The 20,405-nt window shown below is 32.9% G+C and overlaps 1 protein-coding gene across 4 annotated transcripts in view; it reads right to left on the bottom strand.

Annotated features, from left to right (window-relative positions):
• Positions 1–1,718: 1,718 nt before the first annotated feature.
• LOC128557686 (chitin synthase chs-2-like) overlaps positions 1,719–20,405 on the bottom strand; it is a 146,705-nt gene continuing 128,018 nt past the window's right edge. For 3 of the 4 annotated variants that reach the window (XM_053545634.1, XM_053545635.1, XM_053545637.1), the window contains 8 exons: positions 15,319–15,415; positions 14,547–14,626; positions 13,998–14,124; positions 13,705–13,758; positions 12,370–12,519; positions 7,623–7,751; positions 7,049–7,199; positions 1,719–6,771 (listed from right to left, as the gene is read on the bottom strand). In XM_053545634.1, coding sequence (XP_053401609.1) covers positions 6,648–6,771; positions 7,049–7,199; positions 7,623–7,751; positions 12,370–12,519; positions 13,705–13,758; positions 13,998–14,124; positions 14,547–14,626; positions 15,319–15,415 — 912 coding nt within the window. In that variant the 3' untranslated portion in view covers positions 1,719–6,647. Of the gene's footprint in view, positions 6,772–7,048; positions 7,200–7,622; positions 7,752–12,369; positions 12,520–13,704; positions 13,759–13,997; positions 14,125–14,546; positions 14,627–15,318; positions 15,416–16,688; positions 18,800–20,405 lie in introns of those variants that run through there. The other variant, XM_053545636.1, reaches the window with a different exon arrangement.

Below are 20,405 nucleotides of genomic sequence, written 5' to 3'. Positions count from 1 at the left end.
TTAAGTTATATAGGATCATTTTTGTGTATTTTTCTTAACACCTATCAACCGTTTGTAATAGGGTGGCTTCGCATTTTTGTATTGCGTTTTTGCATCGAACTATTGCGTCATCGTATTGTATCTTCGCATTGTCACATCGTAATATTGCATTATCGCCCTAACATGGTTTTGAATACATAATTACATGCAAGACTAAAACAATAAGTAATAATGTAAATAAAGAAATTATAGAATGAACTGATAAAAGATTCTTGAAGTAATTCAAGTAAGAAATTAATAAAACAAAACATTAATTATTACTTTATCAAAAAGTAAGTGGATAAAAGTAGTTTTTGTTGGGTTTAGAGTCATAAATACAATAGACAATAAACAATACAATTTAGGTCACATTTTCAGCTTTTGATGGCAGATCATATTTGGGTTTAACATCGCACCGACACAATTATATGTCAAAATTAATGTTGACTTTCCAGCTTTGGTGGTAGAGGAAGACCCCCATTATTTCATCATAGGCGGGCACTTGGATAAAACCCCCGACCTTCTATAAGCCAGCTTGATTGCATCCTCACATGTAGAATTCAACGCCCCAAGTGAACTCAAACCCACACCGATGACGGGCAAGTAATTTGAAGTCAGCGACCTTAACCACTCGGCCAAGGAGGTCCCCCATATGTGCAGGCTTGGCGGGCACTTGAGTAGAATCACTGACCAAATGCAGGCAGCTTACATAAAGAAATCTACACACTTAGCGAGATTCCGAAACTACATCGGTGAGGGGATTTGAAGTCAGCGGAGGTCCGCATGTCAATAAGAAAGTGAAAAATCTAAGTAGACTATTGCTGACATTTTTTATTTAATGCCTTGTTACATCTCATACATACTTTAATTTATTAACATTTTTGTATATATATATATTTCGGACGTCATGTGTTTTTGTCTTGGTTGTATGCCCTTTGTCCTCTGTAAAGGTGTCGTCTAATATTTGTGGCATCAAATTTCCAAAATAATAGAATGACGTTAAACATCGTTAAAAAGACAAGAAAAATATAACCACTTGTTGATTATCATTACAATTTGACCAATAGCCCTTTTCATATATCTTTTTATAAGCAGTATAGCTATTAAAATTGTTAAAACTTAGTTCATTGATAATGCAGCTTATAACCAAATGTTAACGTAATCTAATCCAGAATAGGCCTTCGATAAGAAATTTACTGTTCAACAAATTTATAATATTATGTTCCTTTAAACCTCCAACGCAATTTCAAGCTATTTAGCATCATAAAAAAATTCTTAGTATCTTTCAGCAGTAAATGGTTAATGAAATTATCTCATTTCTTCTTATCATCCAGCTTCATGATATTGAAGTTTCTCTTATATTCTTGCCTACCTAGCGGGAAAGTATACATTTGTCCGAGCACGCGCCAGGGATAGATATTCCTGGCTTTCCCTAGGGAAAAACCTTGTCTAAAATAGCGTGCACTTAGGTGACGTCACATAGTACTGACACTATTATGACGTCATAAACTAAATAAATAATGTCAGGAGATACCCAAATCTATTTGTCTCCACGATCTTTTTTGAACGTAGTAGGCAAGAAAAATGATCTAACATGTCTGTTTGTGTAAGACAGTTGTTTTTCCAACCCCGTCTTACACAGGCAGGCATGTAAGATCCTTAAGTATATTCTACGAGGAGCCAAGACAACAAATGCTTCAAATTATTTAGAATTATATTTTATATAACTGATGTAACAAATGAAAATCAGAAATCAGAAATAACGTTCCAGACAGATAACATACAATTATTAAAGTCTTAAGGTAGTTCCACACGTAATAGCGTTATGCATTTATCCGGTTAACGTTCTAATAAATCCTGGACTCTGGAATGGAAATTATTTTATGACTTAACGGCAACATTTGAGTAAATTTGCGGAAAATATGAAAAAAAAAAGATTTTTTAATAATTCCAAATCATGTTTTACAATCAGCTTTAAATGTGCGGACTTCTTAAATAATGCGCAAGTATCTAAGGAAACATATTTTACTTCACCATATAATATACCATATGTCTGTTTACGACTGTGAAAAGTTGCAGTAAATTCTACCTCATAGAGAAATATCTATTCCCGAAAATATCATTAAAAGTGTGGCTTTCCTGTAGACTGCAGGGTTAAATTAAATTCTGAATTGTAGTTTTATCAATGTTTCTTTGTTCATTTTATGTTTGTAACTGCTATTCAATGGTACGCTTTTCCTATTGCAAAACGTGTCATTCATATTTTATATCTGGTGATCAATGTTGTAGATCTCGCTTTTCGTATTGTATGCTTGATATTCACATTCAATGTTTCATTATTCTTGTTCTATGTTTATAACTGTTATTCAATGTTTCTGAAATCATATTGTAGAACTTTTTATTCGTATTCAGTCTTGAGTGTTATTGTATATCTCGTTATTCTTGTTGCATGGGCTATTTTTATCATTCAGATTTTTTTCATTAGCTCGTCGAAATATACCAATTCACAATAACAATGACAAAATATGTGATAAAAATAACAAAATTTACAATATGAATAACAAAACACTGAATAACAATAATAAACAGATATTACTATTAACATACATGTTAAAAAGACATGAAATCCAAAAAGAAGAAAAATAAAATAAAATAACCAACAACAACAATAAATCTGATATTTCTGATATTTGTTTCGTCTCATTCAGTGTCTTTTGTCTTGTGTGTTATGATATTTACATCCTTTTAGTTAGCAGTATTAAAACTTGCAATTGATGTCGGAGAATGTGCAATATCATCTGACTGTACTGGGTAACATTCTCAGGTTGGTAGTGTGAAAGTATGCAAAGACAACTTTAAGCAAGAAAGCAAAATATATCATATATGCTTTATTTGTGCTTTAATACATTGAATAATTTACATGCGGTTACAACGTTTCTTTTCACAAAGTACTATCTATGACGGCATTCTAAGCATATGCGGTCATTTACAGAAAACAAAAATTATAACATGATTTTTTTCAGTGACTTGAAATGCTACAAAGAAACAGATCTGGTAATTTCACAGTGAAGAATATATTAATATTCGATAAATGATATTAAACAAAACTACCAAATATTTTTTTTCAGTGGTTTGGAACCACGAAAGGGTAAAGTTTGGTAAAAATGAAAAAACGAGTATATTAATTACATTTAAGAACAAAATTTCTTGCACTCGTGGACACCAGATTTACATCTTCACGTGTGCTTACGCAACAGTTTCCCAAGAAAATTCCATCTGGAGTTCACATGGTGAAATATGTGTCGATCGTACACTTTCAGAACTATCTGCAATAAGTACTAAAATATGATTACTAAGGGGAGGGTTAGCCTGTTTTTGTGATGAACGTGTTAGTTTATGAAGTTAACGTAATCTGAACAGTTAAAAATGTTTTGTATATTAAGTATATATGTTATATATGACATAAAATTTTACATACATGATCACTAATTTCAAGGTTTATCTTTCTTGTTAACATATTTCCAGCTGCACAACTCGTCCATGTCGTAACAACCATCTATCATATATTTCAGATTTTTAATAAGTATCTTCCGGATATAATAAATACCAAAAACCTGATTTCATAAATAATTATTACAGTAGGCTCACGAAAGTACCTTCAATCTGAATAAATGCATACTTAAAGTCTGGGGTAATTACAAAATGGCAAAGCAAATGCCAAGCAAGTTTGTTAAAAAGAAATCTAATTTTCTTTACACTGTTGACCTTTCACTGTATGCATCACTTTGTAATGTAGAGATGGTACCTAAAACTTACATTCAACTTAACAGGGTCTTTTTAAGTGCACCAATTTACTAAATTGTTTCTGTTTTTCCTCCTCTCCTTGTAAGAACAGAAATACTTAACATTAAAAAAATACCAATCTGAAATATCTGAAACAAATTGGACAACTCCTCAACTGACAGTTTTTCACTGATTTTGAGTTTTCAACAATAATAGTCTGTATCAATAGTGTCCATAGGTAAATAAATGCAAAAGAGTATAGCGTAAGTTGTGCAAGTTAAATCTGCTTTCAACACTTTGAAAGAACATATACAAAACATCCTTTTATATTTAGTAAATGCAAATCAAAGGACTTAAATAGTCTTTAACTCATGAAAAATTCTGAGTAAATAAAAACATATCTTCTTTATTATACGCTTACCAACCATACAAAAATAGCATGAAAAAAGTTGTTAACGATTTTATAATATAAACAAATGTGTACATCATTTGACCATACATGTTTTTCCACTCATGAATGCACCCAACCATTGGCCATAGCTCCATCAGATCAAGTGGTTCTAACGTTGTTTGAACGGTGAATTTTACGCAGAGCAGATGGTGAAATATGGCTAATTATATAAACTTCCGGTCCTGTAGTTTGATTTAAAAGAATTTCTACCCGTTATATAATAAATTGAATAAAAAAAACGGGTGCACCTGGAGCGCAAATGTCTCAGTTTCTTAGCACATGTGTCCGTTTAGCTGAGATTTGTGCCGTTTATTCAAAAAACTTCAGTACAGTCCTTCGGGGGAAGGACATTTTTGCCAGTTTTCGACATGTCGCATCATATGTAGTGCTTATCGGGAACAAGTAAGTATTGAAACACTTCTTATCTAAAACGCTACCTCTTAAAACAAAACATGTCTATTTATATTGAATTATCCGGGTTTGTTTAAGAAAAATCGGCCGAAAACCTAACGCAACGCTGTTTCGCGTGGGTCGCTTAGCATCGTAATCAAGTGGATACCGTTCTGTGTGTTAACTCTTTAAATCAGTATAGTTGCATTTCATTCGTTTTAACTCCATTTTACTGATATATTGTGCATTTCAGCTGTTAGTACAAAATAACTAAAATCTGATCCATGGTTAATAGTACTGGTCAGTTGTCTGTTTATGTTTTCATCTATATGTCTGATGTAGCGTTCATCAATTTTCAGACAGATAAACCACAGAGAAACAAGAACCTTCAAAATGACGAGAGAAAAAATACTTGTCGTCCACACCAAAAAAAAAAAAAAAACAACAAAAGAAACAAAAACAAAACAAAACGTCGAAATAAGCTTTATGTTCGCCATTCAAGATTGAAAACAAATGGACTAGCACTTGCAGGGGTGCATTCATGTGATAATTTATGTGCATTCAGGTGAGAATTGTAATAACAGATTGTCTTGATATAATGCTAAATTAGAGGCCCCAACAGAATATTTTTCTTCAAATTTTGTAAACAGTTTAAGTTAGAATACAGTGTAAGTTCTTTAATGATGTAGATAAAGACCAAACACTTGGTTAATTTCAAAATATACTATAGTTCCAACGTTCCAGCTACATGCTTTCTTCAGGGAATACTGATAATAATAAACAACGGAAATAACGTAATACATAGTACGTTACGTTACGTTTTTTTGTGTCACTTCTTTAGTATACGCTTACATTATTTGTGCATTGTGTTACAATAAATTAGACATGAACAATTTTTTAAAGCAGTGTGCCCGTAATGAAAATCAGCAAATTTTTTATTTTGACAGTTTTTTTTTTTCTACAGAAAGCAATGAGCGTTTCGAGCAAAGTTTACAGCCATATATTTAAGAATGCCAAACTACTTAACGCTAAATATAAAATCACATGGAAATGGCAAAATATAACTATTGGTCCTGTACCTTAAAATATTAGAATCACATACCAGTTTGTACTTTTTCAGTAATTTCTAATTGTTTGATTTTCGTAAACTTAAAATTTTGTATCAACAATTTTTAAAGTCATAAAATTTCCTGAATGAAATTCATGCGTTTTTAGTTTTGATGTACTACTAAATGTTCTAGCAGGGCCTGGCCATGACCTATGAAATAACCGTTGTAGAGCATGGGGAAGTCGGGATATTCTTTATCAATGAAAAAGAATTAAAACATATGTAAGTCAAGTATTTTTTTTCTGCCAGATCAGGCCTATTTAGATTGTCTTTTATTTTGACCACATTTCTTATGTTAGCTTCAGTTTGTTAGTCATTTCAGAGTTATTTCACTTAGATCTTCCTTAGTTGCTTAATCTTTTTGTAATGGAAACGATGAGATGTGTTAATTGATTCTGTTTAAGAAACAACAAAAATGTTTGTAATATATATCTGAATAATTGTTTTCAGTTTTATTATTATCGACAGACCATGTTAGAAAATGATAACCATTTCGTTCCATTTGACCTATTGATTTAAAAACACACGATTATATACATATCGTGGGCTGAGTGCGAAAATATTGTAACTGTACTGTATATGAATAAAGAAAAAGATACAATAGTTTCGCGCTCAGCCCTCGATATATATATAAGTGATTTGAAGTCAACAAACTTAAACACTTGGCCACTTGGCCATGGATCGTGTGAATGCGATATTGCGAAGCTGAACCTACATAATTTGATTCATACTTAAAAACTTTATATATATACCTAAGTGCACAAACATACACATGTGAAAATTAAACATAGGTGAACACTCACAAACATATATTTATGCAAATAAACTGCAGAGTACATAAGACTGAATCATGATTTTATAACTTTTTCCATAATGCATAGATTATTTTCAATATCTTTAAGCTAAATTGACATCATCTGAACTGTTGTTTTCTATTAGTTGTGAACGAGCATTGTTATCGATTCCCTGTGATACTTCGCCAGTTCTGACAGGTGACTTTGGTTGTGTTTCGCTCATATCCCTAAAAAGTGTTTTTAATATTTACAAAACAAGATGGATAAAAAACTCTAAAATGATATATTAGTATTTGAAGTGATATAAACCTAATTAACATTAGAATTTAAATACGGCTTTTTTAGAAGTCCATGGAAATCACTTAAACTCTTTTTACCTTTTGATTAATGCTTGTTTTAATGAATAATTATTTGAGGGATTATATCCAGTCTGATTCAGAAATATTTCCATGGGACAGATAGAAATAATAAACTGAGAGAAAGAAGAAGAAACAGTGGTTTTACCTCTCATTAAAAGCAAACGCGAGATGTTTTTTCCCGTTACATTTATATGATGCTCTACCAACATGGTGAATAAGAGTTGAACATCGATGTATCAGCATTGCTATGAATTGGACAAATAGCAAAAATACCAAAATGATGAGTACCACGAGTCCTGTAATAAAGTAATGTTATTATTAACTGCCAAAACAACAAGGACTAATCATGTAGTCATTTTATTGCAAACAAGACATTCAAAGGAATCATTTAATAATCTTTCATCTATTGTATTGCAAATTTTACTAGCTTTATCTAAACAGTTTTCACCTAAAGACTTTCTTGTTGAACCTGTTAAAGAATTATGGGTATATATAAAATGCACAAACATTCTTCACAAAGGCTTCAATAAAAAGCTGACACGAAAAATTATAAAGCTGAGTTAAATGTATCGCATTTTTCCGTTATAACATGAAGGCATATCTTCTACTTCGAATGTTATCATATACAATATACGATTTGATGTCCTTAAGGAATGTAATGCCTCGCAGGGAACTTATTGCTAAGTAAGTATAAGTGCGATGCATTTTGTTTGACTTACCAATAACATTTGTACCGAAAACGTTCAGCAACTCCCCTTTGTAAGCCAGAGTGGTTATCATTATTAACCACAGCAAGTTTGATACAGTAAAAACCAATATCCATCCATGTCGTAATTCAACCAAGTTGTCTGAAATGAAAAGATACTATCAAGTGCTGTTTACAATGTCTTAACGTTTCATGTTACTTCTTTCATATAGGTAAAAAGTATAATAAAGCATTAAGCTTTTGTAATTTTGATGTGTAATCAAACAAGATGAGTTTGGCCCAAACATTTTATGAAGTAGATTCGAATATATCTGCAGTAGAAACTACAGACGTGTTAAGGGAAATTTGTCAATATACAATGTAAACAAGACACGGCAAGTCTCTAAAGGACTTTTTATATAGTAAAATAGCTATACTATCAAATTAAATTGTATGATATCCTCACCATTTGATGGGATGTTTTTGAATGCGCATAAGTTACCACGCGCATAAGAGACTCAAGATACATATTTTATTATTATAAAGATAGACAGTTACTTAGAACATCACTTTTGGTTCACTGTGCATTGGATAGCTTAGTATAAAAGACATTTACAACCTCGATGCAATTTAATATTTGTCTTGAGAAATATTTGGCGTAAATATTTTCACAATGACTCGAGGTGGGAAAGACAGCTAGCATTTTACATTGTATCCGATAAACTAATATTAAGTAACTTATGTTCAGTCTTAAGCGATATTTGTTCAATTCAACACCGTCTTTTCTTGCTTGAAGAATCTCAGTGAGTAAGGTATAATCTGAACTTTTAGAGGCAAGATGTTGCCAAAGTTTTAACAAGTCATTTGAATTTACGTGGTGAGATTAATGTAACAAGTTTGCCTTGAAACAACATCAGGAGTAAGGATTATAAATAACGTATTTGTCTCCGTCGAAGTGAAAGCATTGGGCCAATTTTATGTAATGAGCTATTCGATTTTCCTACGCAGTACCTTAGAACATTTATGTCTAACCCTATATTACATTGCACCTTTTTTCCCATTTAAATATATAAAGAAAAGAAATGAGGAATATAATGTAATAGTTTTTTTCTATTTTCAATATACTATAAGTGACTTTTAAAATATGTGGGTTTGTTAAACAGTCCTTAGTATTCAAGTAGAGTGTTCTTTGTAACATCATACACCGGTACACAGACTATCCTACGGTCAGATATGCTTTGCTACATATGAAGATTATACATAGTTAACTGCCTCAAAAGATGGGCTTTGCAATGAACAATAGCTTTGTGCTTATTTCAGTGTTCAATTACATATTTTGTATAAGAATGATAAGTACGAAATAATTGGCGGTTAAAATAAGCAAGAATTTATTAAATCTCACAGAAAACCAGAAATGTACCCTAAACTAGCTGCTATATCTTAAAATTTAACCTGATTTCATTTGGCTGAAATGTAAAAAAGCGTCAGAAATAACATAAAGAAATATTATTGTGAACATAGATCTATAATAAAAAATCTCTGGAATCCTTTAAACTGGTTTGTATTATGAGATTTACTTCCAGAAGGTGTTTGAAATTGAAGTATATCAAGGTATATATGGAACTGGCCTTCTTATACTTGTCCTCTTTGTCGGGCCCTTAAGTATTGAGTGCATGCATATGTTTTCTTAACGTCTGTGTTGTTACGCAAAAAGATTTGTACGAGGGGTGTTCAACTATGAATGCAACTAGGCCAATATTTCGCTTTTTACCTCGATTTGAACAAAAAAGGTACATGCATCGCATAGAGAGTTGTGTAAGCTCTCCATGGATACAGTACATGTTTTAATCCCTTCAGTCTAGCTTTAGCAATAGCTCGATTAACCTTATCTACTCATGTACACTAAAGCTAAATTGGTTGGGAAAGGTCTCCGTTCACTGACCAAATACGGTCCTATATCAAGAACCGCTGTATTCTTGGTATACAGGCGAAAGACATATTTAATAAAATATGTCGTGTTCATTGGAATAATGAACTTACGTTTTTATCTGTCACCCGGTGGTGTAAGAAATTTAAAAGTGGCATAGATTTAGTAAAAGATACGCCTCATGCATGCCGTCCGAAAACTGCAACATCACCAAAAATATTTGAAAATGTAAAGGATTTGATTACTATCAATGCAAGATTTACAACTATACATATAGCTAAATGCGTTGGTATCTCAGTAGGAGCTGCTCATACAATTCTCAGACGTGATTTAAATATTTACAAGTAAAAAACAGCAAAATTTGCTCGGGTAATAATCACCAAACAATTGTTGAAATAGTTTCCTAAATACAAAAATCGATCTTTTGCAAATATCAACACTAGCGATGAGACGTGGGTTCACTTCTATGAGCCCAAGCGAAATATACAGAACAAAATATGGGCAACCAAAGGAGGCTACATATTTTTCATAGCAAAACGCACCATGAGCGTCAAATCGGCAATGTAATTTTCTTTACAAATCCAGATCATGCTATTCAAGTGCCACACATAAGGGTAAGGTAAGATCCTTCATAAAGTAAAGAAATATTTCGCAAACCGTCGACCAGCAACTGGTCTCCGTGGTGTCAGGGTGTTACATAACAATGCTTCGTCACACATAGCGGCCATTGTACGCGAATATCTGAAACAGGAAAATGTTTTCGAGCTTCCTCATCCTCCTTATTCGCCAGATCTTGCCATATGTGACTTTTTCTTGATTCAAAGGCTAAAACATCCTTGCTGGAAGAAACGCGCAAAAATCTCGGTTCGGCTCTCTTCCAGTGTCTGAACAGTATACTTCAAAAAGATTATAAAAAACGCCTATTAAAATTGGATTAAAAGACTGGAACTTTGTATATCACATGAGTATTTTAAAGGATTGAGATAATTTTTGGCATTGTTTGTAAAGCATTTCTGAAAATTGGCGTAGTTGCATTCATATTTGAACAACCCTTGTAGTATACTTCATGCCTTCCGTTACCGTTACGCTTGTCAGGAATTCATTTGGAGGGGGAAATTTTTTCATGCTATCCTGAAACTGCCAAACAAGAGTAAGGTTAGGTGCACGGAAAAACCGGTTAAAACTCCATCATAATGTTATTGCCACTGAGTGTTCAAATACCACTTGTAGTAGCACAGCCTTTCACTGAGCATTACAGTAAAAAGAGGAAATCAGAAGTAGTTTTTGTGACATATGTCAGGAGAAAAATGTTGGTACAATTTGATTTTTGTTGACGGACGCTTTGCCATTATTAAGCTGTTTTCAATTCAAATTTTAACTTTGGCGTTAATTGTTATACAATATTGACAGCTGTAATTACTTTCTTTTTGGATTATTTGCTGATGGCTTTACTCTCTTTGCACGGACTATATATAACGGGGCCGCTGGGATTGAAAAAAATGGCACTATAAATGAGTGTTTAATTCGCCTTCTACAAAGTCAATGCATTTCTATTGGTCAATAAATGTCACGTTCACACCAGATATATTCTATATCCTGCATGTAATTTTCCGATATGTTTTTTGATAAAACAAAATGGCTACCGTATCGCTGGCGTCATCTTATCAAATCAGTTTAGTTCTAGCTATAGATATCGTTTTCGAAAGTAAATTTAGTATTTTCTTATCGTATGTATACTCTTACTTACTCTTACTTACTTTAGGTTCATGAAAACAGTTATTAAAGGTGGAAATACAAAAGCAATAACTGTATTTTAGGTCATGGTCGGTGGTCGGTTAAGTTGACTCGTGTTTTAAGTTAAATCATCGTATAGAAAAAGAATCAACATATTTGTTACTCAGCAGTTTGTTGAAGCATCAGTAAGTAAAAGATAAAGGAATTAACGGGAAACGGAATGAAAACCGGTTTCAAGACATTTCTGACATCGTGAACTCTGATGATTTTCGACATAAAAAGATTGAACATATTAAAAGTTTTTGTGTTTCTGAATAAAACCAGTTCATAACTTGATGTAAATGAGCTTTTGTGTTTGTTATTCAGTCATAATACATGTCATTGTGCGTTTTATGGCAGGTGTTTATCAACTATGAACAAACATGTTGTAAAAAAACCCAAAACAATCATGATTGCAGGATTCCAGTATGCGCTGTAAGTAACTTTGTTAATTCACAAAATGTGTCGATTATACCATTACCTATCAGTTTGATAGCATTTAGCCTGTATCAATTTATGACTACTTTCCTTTCGTTTTCTAATTACGGTTTCTTTAGCAATAATGGAAAGAGTAGTCGGCAAGATACGGGTTTTGTTTATTAAAAATGTCAAATTCAGAAAATTTGGTAGTAAGCGGTTGTCGACAAATCGTAATCATTACATAGCTTGGTGGTAACAAGACACGAAATATCCGCTGTCTCAAAAATTCATATCGCTCGAGCCTGGTATGGATTTGTTAGACAGCGTATATCCCGTTTCCTGTCACCTACTAACAGTGCAACTATTAGTGTAATTCAACAACGGATAACTTGCTCAATTGAAGGTTGATTAAATCAATACTTCAAAGGTATGTTAAGTTAATATCCATTCTTAAGTTTATATACTTAAGTGATATCATAAATGACTGAATTTATTGCAAAACTATGTGCGCCCTCATACTGCATTAGTGTTGAGATCTGAGGCGGCCATGTTCTTTGAACGTTGCTATTCTTATTGCAACTGACAGTTTTTTTATGAACGACTGCATTATCAAATGTATTGGTAAGATTGTTTTCAAAACCGTCAAACATAGAAAAAGCACCTGCAAGCATTTTCTTTGAATGATGATCGAATGTGTTTGGTCTAAGATTCATCGATTCTATTGTAGTCTTCCAAAACTCATCTTCTTCGTGTTCTTTTTCAAAAGCCTTTTCTCTCAGAATTTTCTTTGTTTTTAGTTGAGCTTTCTCGTCTGTATATCAACAAAAATACTTCTTTTTCATCATCGTATATTCAGGATTTAAATATTATATAGTTAATAATGTAATTATCTCCTTGAACATTCTTAACTGAAAAAAGAAGATACATCAGATAAATGTTCACGTATTGGATGTTTCCTAGAAGATGAGCACTTTACTGCACAAACAGTGTGAGTGCAAGAGAGAGTGTGTCATTTAAACGATGGTGTTCACTTGTAGCATTTAGCATAATGCCATATTTATACTGTTACTTATGAAATATCACGCCGTAGAGAAGCCAGTCACATTATACAGACACCAGACTGACCAATTCTAAAACTCAATGTAATGCTGAGCGTTAGTCAAGGCAGGTATTAGTATCATTTTTACGACCTCCTGTCTTTAAGGTGGTGTTACAAACAAGGCGAGTTATCCAATGGAATAACTTGAAATCATTTTTCATTGTGAAAGTCTGTTTCCTTTACAAGATGGTTTTGCAAATCAAATGTTCAGTTACACGAAAAACAAGTTCCAATCTGTAATTCAGCATTGACTTCTGTTTAGCCTAAACTGATCACGTGATGTCAGTCTTAAAATATAAACAGTCCCTCTTAGTTTATGCCATTACGATATCATAAAAATGCCAAGGAAACGGAAAAACTTTATATTCTAACACGACCAGCAAATAACGTACATATATGTAGAGCAAAATCTATCTCGGGTTATTCTGCAATAAACCACTCGCGTGCAATGACCTTATCCAATCCATAAGCACAGTCATAAGTAACTTGTTACCATTTTTTCTAACACTGTTGATGCTGGTATGTCGTGCTAGAACCGAAATAATAAGTTCCCAAGTGTGATTTATCGTAGAATAACCAGAGTTTTTCGTTCTTATGCGAAACAATATATCACTCAGGCCTACGGCCTTCTTGATATATTCTAGCGCATAAAAACTCAAAACTCGGCACGTTTGGGAACTTATTATTTCTTAAATAATTTGCCAGTTGTGTAACGAAAATCATTCTGGCAGAAAAATATTTTAAATTTTTGACGTTTATCGTCAAAACGATGTATAGAAAGGATTGTACATCATTTGCATTATTATCTGAAGGAATCATTGATTCATTTTTGTATTTATTTCCCTATCATTAATCATTTTAGAATGGAAAAAAATCTTTGTTAAAATTAATACTTACGATCGTTTGGATACCGTATCTTTTTCATTGCTTTCATCAACCATTTTACATGTCCTGGGAAACAAAAATCAAGTTTAATGTATGTGTTTGTATATGTACATAACATTTAAGCCAGTTCAAGCAATAACTTTTTCAACAATGATGACTTAAATTGTATAATCATTAAAATTCTATCTTAAACCATTCATATATTTTTACGTCTTTTGCATGCAAATATATTTCTTTTTCAAATTGTTAAATGTAAAAATGAATTTATGTTACGTAAAATCACCTTATAAACGTGTCATTTTTACCTTTCTTAGTGACATTTAACTCCTCTGGCCGCAGGTTCTGCAGAACTTCGACGTTCCTTCCTATCCTGTCGAAATTGTCCTTGTATCTAGTCAAACCAATTGTTCGTAACCAAGATGTAGTGTTTTCCTGAAATATTATTATATTCTTGAGAATGAACAGAAACAAATTTCACGATAGGTACGTTCGTAATGATTTCGCAGCATAACAGATTATATTAAATTATTATTATTAATAAACTGAGGTTTTCGATCCTTTTTTTCAAGTTTTTGATTAGTAGAAAATTAGAAATGATAGACACACACACACACTTTTCAATAAATATTGTCATCCCTATATTAGTTTTGACGGGTCTTAGGAAGACGAGTAATCACGTTCAAAGACGGATTTTAGCAAAATTGTTTTCAACATTTATGTATTCCAGAAAAGTATCACCTACTAATAAAACACAAAGAGTAAAAAAGTATGTGAACTGACGGTTGTCCTTATGCGCATATCATCCAAACTAAGCGATTACATGTATTACATAATGTGGATGTCGAAAAACCTACCGGTATTTCTGGGGAAATTGTGCTGGAGGCATCAGGCAATTCCTTAATTATCTTTTCCAAAAGACGTATCATGATAGTCGCTGAAATTAACGATTAGAAACATGATTTTTTTTGTTATTAAAATTGCATCTGATATGTCTACTGTAAATGTTTATCTGGATTAAGTTTGACATTGCCTCGAACGCACCTTTCTAATGCCAAACATAACAATAAAATGAAAGAGTGAAAACGTTTTTAGGATATTGAATTGCATCATAAAATAAGGTTTCGAATATTTTCAAATTATTGAACATTTTGTTACAAACAATAAAAAGTAACAGAGACAGATTTGTCGGAATTTGTATTTTAAACATCATATCGATTGTTTTCAGTTAAAATTTAACCAGAATTGTCATACGATGGGCAATTTAGAGTTATATTCAGGGATATTTAACAGATCAGCAAGGAAAATTTTTGTTATTTATTGACAGTTAAATAGGACTTTTTTTTCAGAATCAAACGTGCTGCTTTTAATTAAACTCTTTCCCAGGGAGTCTTTATGAAATATATCGTAAATGTTTACAAAACTTTATTAATTTTCTGTTCCCTTTATTTATCTAAATGAAAAGGGGTTGATACAGATTTCTAATATAAAAGATATAAAAATGCTGTTAGTGAACTCAAAATCATAAAAATTTACAGACGTTGACAAAGAACTTTTTATTATATTTCTGATTAAATCAATCAGAAACGGTATTCTTCTACTAGTAATAAAAGAACATTCTCATCTTACACGTAATTCCAATGTCTTTAATGTCTCGTTTTGTCATGCCACTAATGAACTTCATCTTGTCATATCCATTTCTTACAAACTTTTCATAAACATCACTCTGAAATGATCTGAGACTGATAAAATCTTGACAGTTAGGAAATATTTTGATATAAATCTTTATGATAATTATCTTGAGCCTAGTCGTTCGACAATTTTCAATACCCATTGTTTTACGATGTTAAAAAGAAAATACGAAAATATATTGAAAATTACCATGCAACCTGCTGTCTTATGAAATTGTTACACTCAGGTACACAAATGTTACATACATTGGTTCAAGTTATTTGTTTTAAATTAGGACGCATGAGGAGACATATGGAAGAAATACTGGCCAGCGTCCATTAAGAAACAAGTAAAGAAGTTGCTGCAGCAAAACGAAACTAAACAAAGCACTGTACGTAGTACTGTAGTGTCTTTGTTATAGATCCTAGGCGAACAGACAGTCTGATGGGGTTTCACGAATGTTAGAGAAAAAACATGAGCAGGACTTTTTTGTTGTACGTAGTGACCTACATATTGACTGAAAATGACCAGTATGCAAAATCAACTATGGTGAATTATCTTAAGTTTCGGCATTTGGAAAATTGTATTGTATACGCAAGGCTTTTCTCAAATTCAGGCTTACGTAGTTGTTTCGTAGTAATTACTGAGTTTCAAACTTATATGTAGCTCAAATGTTATCAAGACCATTATATTCAGAATCAAGCACTGAGAGTACTGATGGGTCGGGGCAATTCAGCTGTATTTTATAACATAGCAGAATAATCTCCAGGGTTCATACAGAAATCTGGGAACTGAAATCAAGGACTTTCCAAGGACAAACTGGGATTTCCAAGGACCTGTACCGCACTCCAATATTTGAGACTGTTACAGTTTTTCTTTGGTGTTGTTACTTTGAAACACATTTATCAAACTATTTAAACCATAAATATTATTCATAACTTTCGCCCATGGCACTTTTTCATTTTTTATTGCAAACGCAGCAATGCGCTTTGTGGACGTCTTTTTCCTTTCTGCACCATCTTTAATCCTTTAGCCAACTCAGTTTGAAACGGCACTTGCCATTTTGAAATCAATTGTGAGTAAATCACAACAGGAATCAGTAAATTTACTTTTCTATCATTCGGTCGACATTTCAAGCACTTTTCAACATGCTGCTCGTTTTCAAGCACTTTCCAAGACCTGTGCGAACCCTAAGATTTACGCCAGAAATCGGGTTATGTCTAGCATTTCCAAGAGTCATGCACGCGCTGTAGGTACAAATAAAAAACAAACCAGTTTATAATCAGATTGTACTTTGTAGCTTTGAAATATGTCAAAATATTAAACACACAAACGAACAATAAATTCAACATTATTGTATGAATCTTATTACATATAATGACTTTAACATATCTGTCTTTAGTAAATAGTATCAGTTAGGATTGTCAATTCAAAGAATTTGTGTATATTAAAGGTTAAACTCACATAATTAATTTAAACAAATTTGCGATATGTGTACCTATACTGATTTGGAAAAACCCAGTCCCAGATTAAGACTATTAACTTGGATTGAACATTACGAAAGCTAACAAGAGCTGTCACTAGAGACAGCGACCCGACTATGTCGATGCAGGATAGAGAAACTGGACACATCTGAGGAAACTGGAGCTGTCACTGGAGTGTTTAATGACTCCAATGGTAGATGAAGATATTGCACAATAGCTTGAATCTGTGTAAAAAATATTAGGTATTAAATATTAAGAGAGGTAAAGATAAAGTGTAAGCTTCTCAAATTTATATGTGAAAATAAAATATGTATCAGAAACCATTTGATGCTGAATATCATGCTTGATTCTGTCATTGCAATCAGTGTAGATCACAATCAGCATGCATAACTGTGCAGTCTTATCATAATCAGTATGTAATCTAACAGTCTGATCATGATCTGTACTGTTTGCCATTCAGTTAGTATCTTTTTGTATGCATTTTTACGATTAATGATAGTATTTCCAGATTCAAAGATGGAAATATTGATTATTTAAATTGAGCAGGGTAAGGGTAAACAGGACAACAATGTGGAATATTACCATAGTGACAGCTTGCATCTAACTCCCCTAACATGTTACAGCAGCATAAATAATAAATTTCAAAGGGTTCATGCAAATATTTCCCCCAATATTCAACTTCATGAACTTCCCAAAAACATTTCAGAGTTCAAAAACTTGAATTCAACCACTCTTTACCTGTATTATATTTCATGCAACAGCAATATAAGTCATCAGAGTACATGCTTTTGAATAGTTTACATTTGCACCCAAATAAATTCGTACTCATACGAAAAATATGATAATTTAACTAGCAATAATTTTGTTTCCATTTTTATTTATTTTCTTTTATTTTTTTTCCAGGATTCCTTTGATAACAGATAAAACATTTCAGATTCAGAGATGTTAATTGATCACATGTTTGATTCGTAGAAGTGTAATAAAGCCAATGAATAAAATAATAATACACTAGAGTATTAAAGTTTTGATGTCGATATTGTTTAAAATATATATGAGGACTGGTCAAGTTGACTTGTTTCTATAGTAAAAGAAAGTAGATTTTTTGTTGTTTCAATAGGAAACGCTAACATGTATCGTAATTAATGCTTGCAGAGCCTCGCATTTCTTTATATTATTCAACTTGTTTAAAAATTCAATGTGAAAAGACACTTAATATGTAATACTCTTTATAATATCCTTTACTAAAGTGCTGTTACGGATCTCTCGTGCAACCATAAGAAAATAGAAAGTGCTAGACCAACTTTGCTAAATAAATAAGCACTTCTGTGAAGAAAACAAAGAACCTGCTTGTAAATGAAATTCATCTTTTAAAAGATTTTTGCCAAACATGCGACAGCGCCGCACTGCAAATTATGCCCGGTTGTATGACAAAACAACACTTAGATAAAGCTTCGTTCCAATATGGTGGCTTCCAGAAAATTAATTACCGCTACATCTTTTTTTCTAAGTCTTAGCATCTGTATTAGTACTTGTTTTATATATCTAAAATAATTAACATTTTATCTTGGCCAATAAAAACAAACAAAATGCTGTTAAATGCAGTTATTTTATATAGTACATTAAATTCATACATGCAGTACATTTTTTTCGTATTTAAAAAAAAAACGTTTATGGAAATCCTTGTTTAGGTTCTCATCATTTTCGCTGAATCTGCCAGAGCTTAACAGAAACAGTCACATTTGCAGATTCAATAATATTTCCATGTATCAATCAATAACAAAAGCGCTTGTATCATCCAGGCTGTTATTGGAAGAAATGGAATGGTCGTTTAACTCCTTTCTCGCAGTCTGTTAAATGTCTCTTACTTTCTGCTCTTTCCCATTTCCCTTGTCAACAGAAATAACAATGTCTGTCTTAAAACTTCCAACATTATTACTGGTATACACTCCAGACACCTGAAATGATAAACTTGACAAGTAGTTGATTAAGTTACACTGTTTATCTTATAGGAAATCAGTCACAATATTTGAAACTTATGTTTCTGGAATCTTGTATAAGTATGTACATTTTAACTGAGATACTGAGCTCCATTTTTTTCATCAATAACATGTTCGGTCAAATAGTTCAATTTTGGTTTCAAATAAATGTATATGTACAGGTAACAAAAGCGGTAACAACATTTATTTCGCGTTTGTTATTGCGATTAGAATAATAAAGTTAAACTTTTACTTTTAATATTTTAGACTTGGAATTGTTGCATAGCTTAATTCATTCTACTAACAGAATAGATAACAGTTACTAATGTCACCAAGTGAGAGCTGTTTACATAAAATATTTAACAAAAACTATGTTTATGACAATAAATCATAGCTTTTCCTCAGCAAATATCATATACATTGTTAACATGGTACATAGCAGTACAACTACAAGTACATAATTTGATTACCGCACCGCCAGGGGTCCGTTTGTTTATTTATTTTTTATTTTTTGGAGGGGGGGGGGGGGGGGGGGGGGGTGCGGTTATGCATTACAATTATGCATGTTTCTCATTGCAGAGTTGTTGCAGCCGTTTCTGCGCATGCGCGGAATTATTATCAATTGGAGCGCACGCAAAATTACTCAATACTGTTTAGTATGCATAATATACTGACTAAAGGTTAAGGTTAGTATCACCATGGTTACATAATATATACATTTAAGATATATTCGTTCAAATTTAGTTAATCCGGTATATACCGGAGTCTGTAATATATCACAGGCGCACCAACTCTGTATTTAGTTACAGCTCACAATTATAGGTCATATGGCGACGTTCCAGCTTTGATGGTGGAGGAAGACCCCAGGTGCCCCTCCGTGCATTATTTCATCACGAGCGGGCACCTGGGCAGAACCACCGACCTTCTGTAAGCCAGCTGGATGGATTCCTCACATGAAGAATTCAACGCCCCGAGTGAGGCTCGAACCCACATCGATGAGCGGCAAGTGAATTGAAGTCAGCGACCTTAACCACTCGGCCATGGAGGCCCCAGTGGTCCATTTGTCATTACCAGATCCCTAGCCTGCATGTAATGAAACTAATTCACAAGTAAGTTTACATGCTGGCTGCACATACATTCTATTTTCATAAGATGAAAACATATTTTACAAACAAAGTACGTGGTTGATTTAAACATATTTTGCAAACTAAGTACGTGGTTTGCAGTATAAAAACAAATTATACATGATATACGGACACATACAACCACCACTTTTTAGTCAGTTTTGATAACAGATGAAAGTCATGTTTACCATCATGAAACGGTCTCAGAAAAAAATGTGCAGGCTAGACCGGGACTCGAACCATCGGCTTACCATGCCTACGCTCTTCCAATTAAGCTACAATGGCGACCAGTACGAGAACCGCTACACACCTTTCCACTTATTGCAAGAAAATTGGCTCTCTTTGCTTATGTCTGACGCAGACTATTAACCGAATCCAGATGCACACCCCTGTCAAACTGCTTTGATCCGCATGTGCCCTAAGGGTGAACATCTCAGTAGAACATCCAAATGTAACAGTCT

Source organism: Mercenaria mercenaria, chromosome 6, assembly GCF_021730395.1.
Source record: "Mercenaria mercenaria strain notata chromosome 6, MADL_Memer_1, whole genome shotgun sequence".
Classification (NCBI taxonomy): Eukaryota; Metazoa; Mollusca; class Bivalvia; order Venerida; family Veneridae; genus Mercenaria; species Mercenaria mercenaria.
This window is presented reverse-complemented; position numbering and strand designations above follow the sequence as displayed.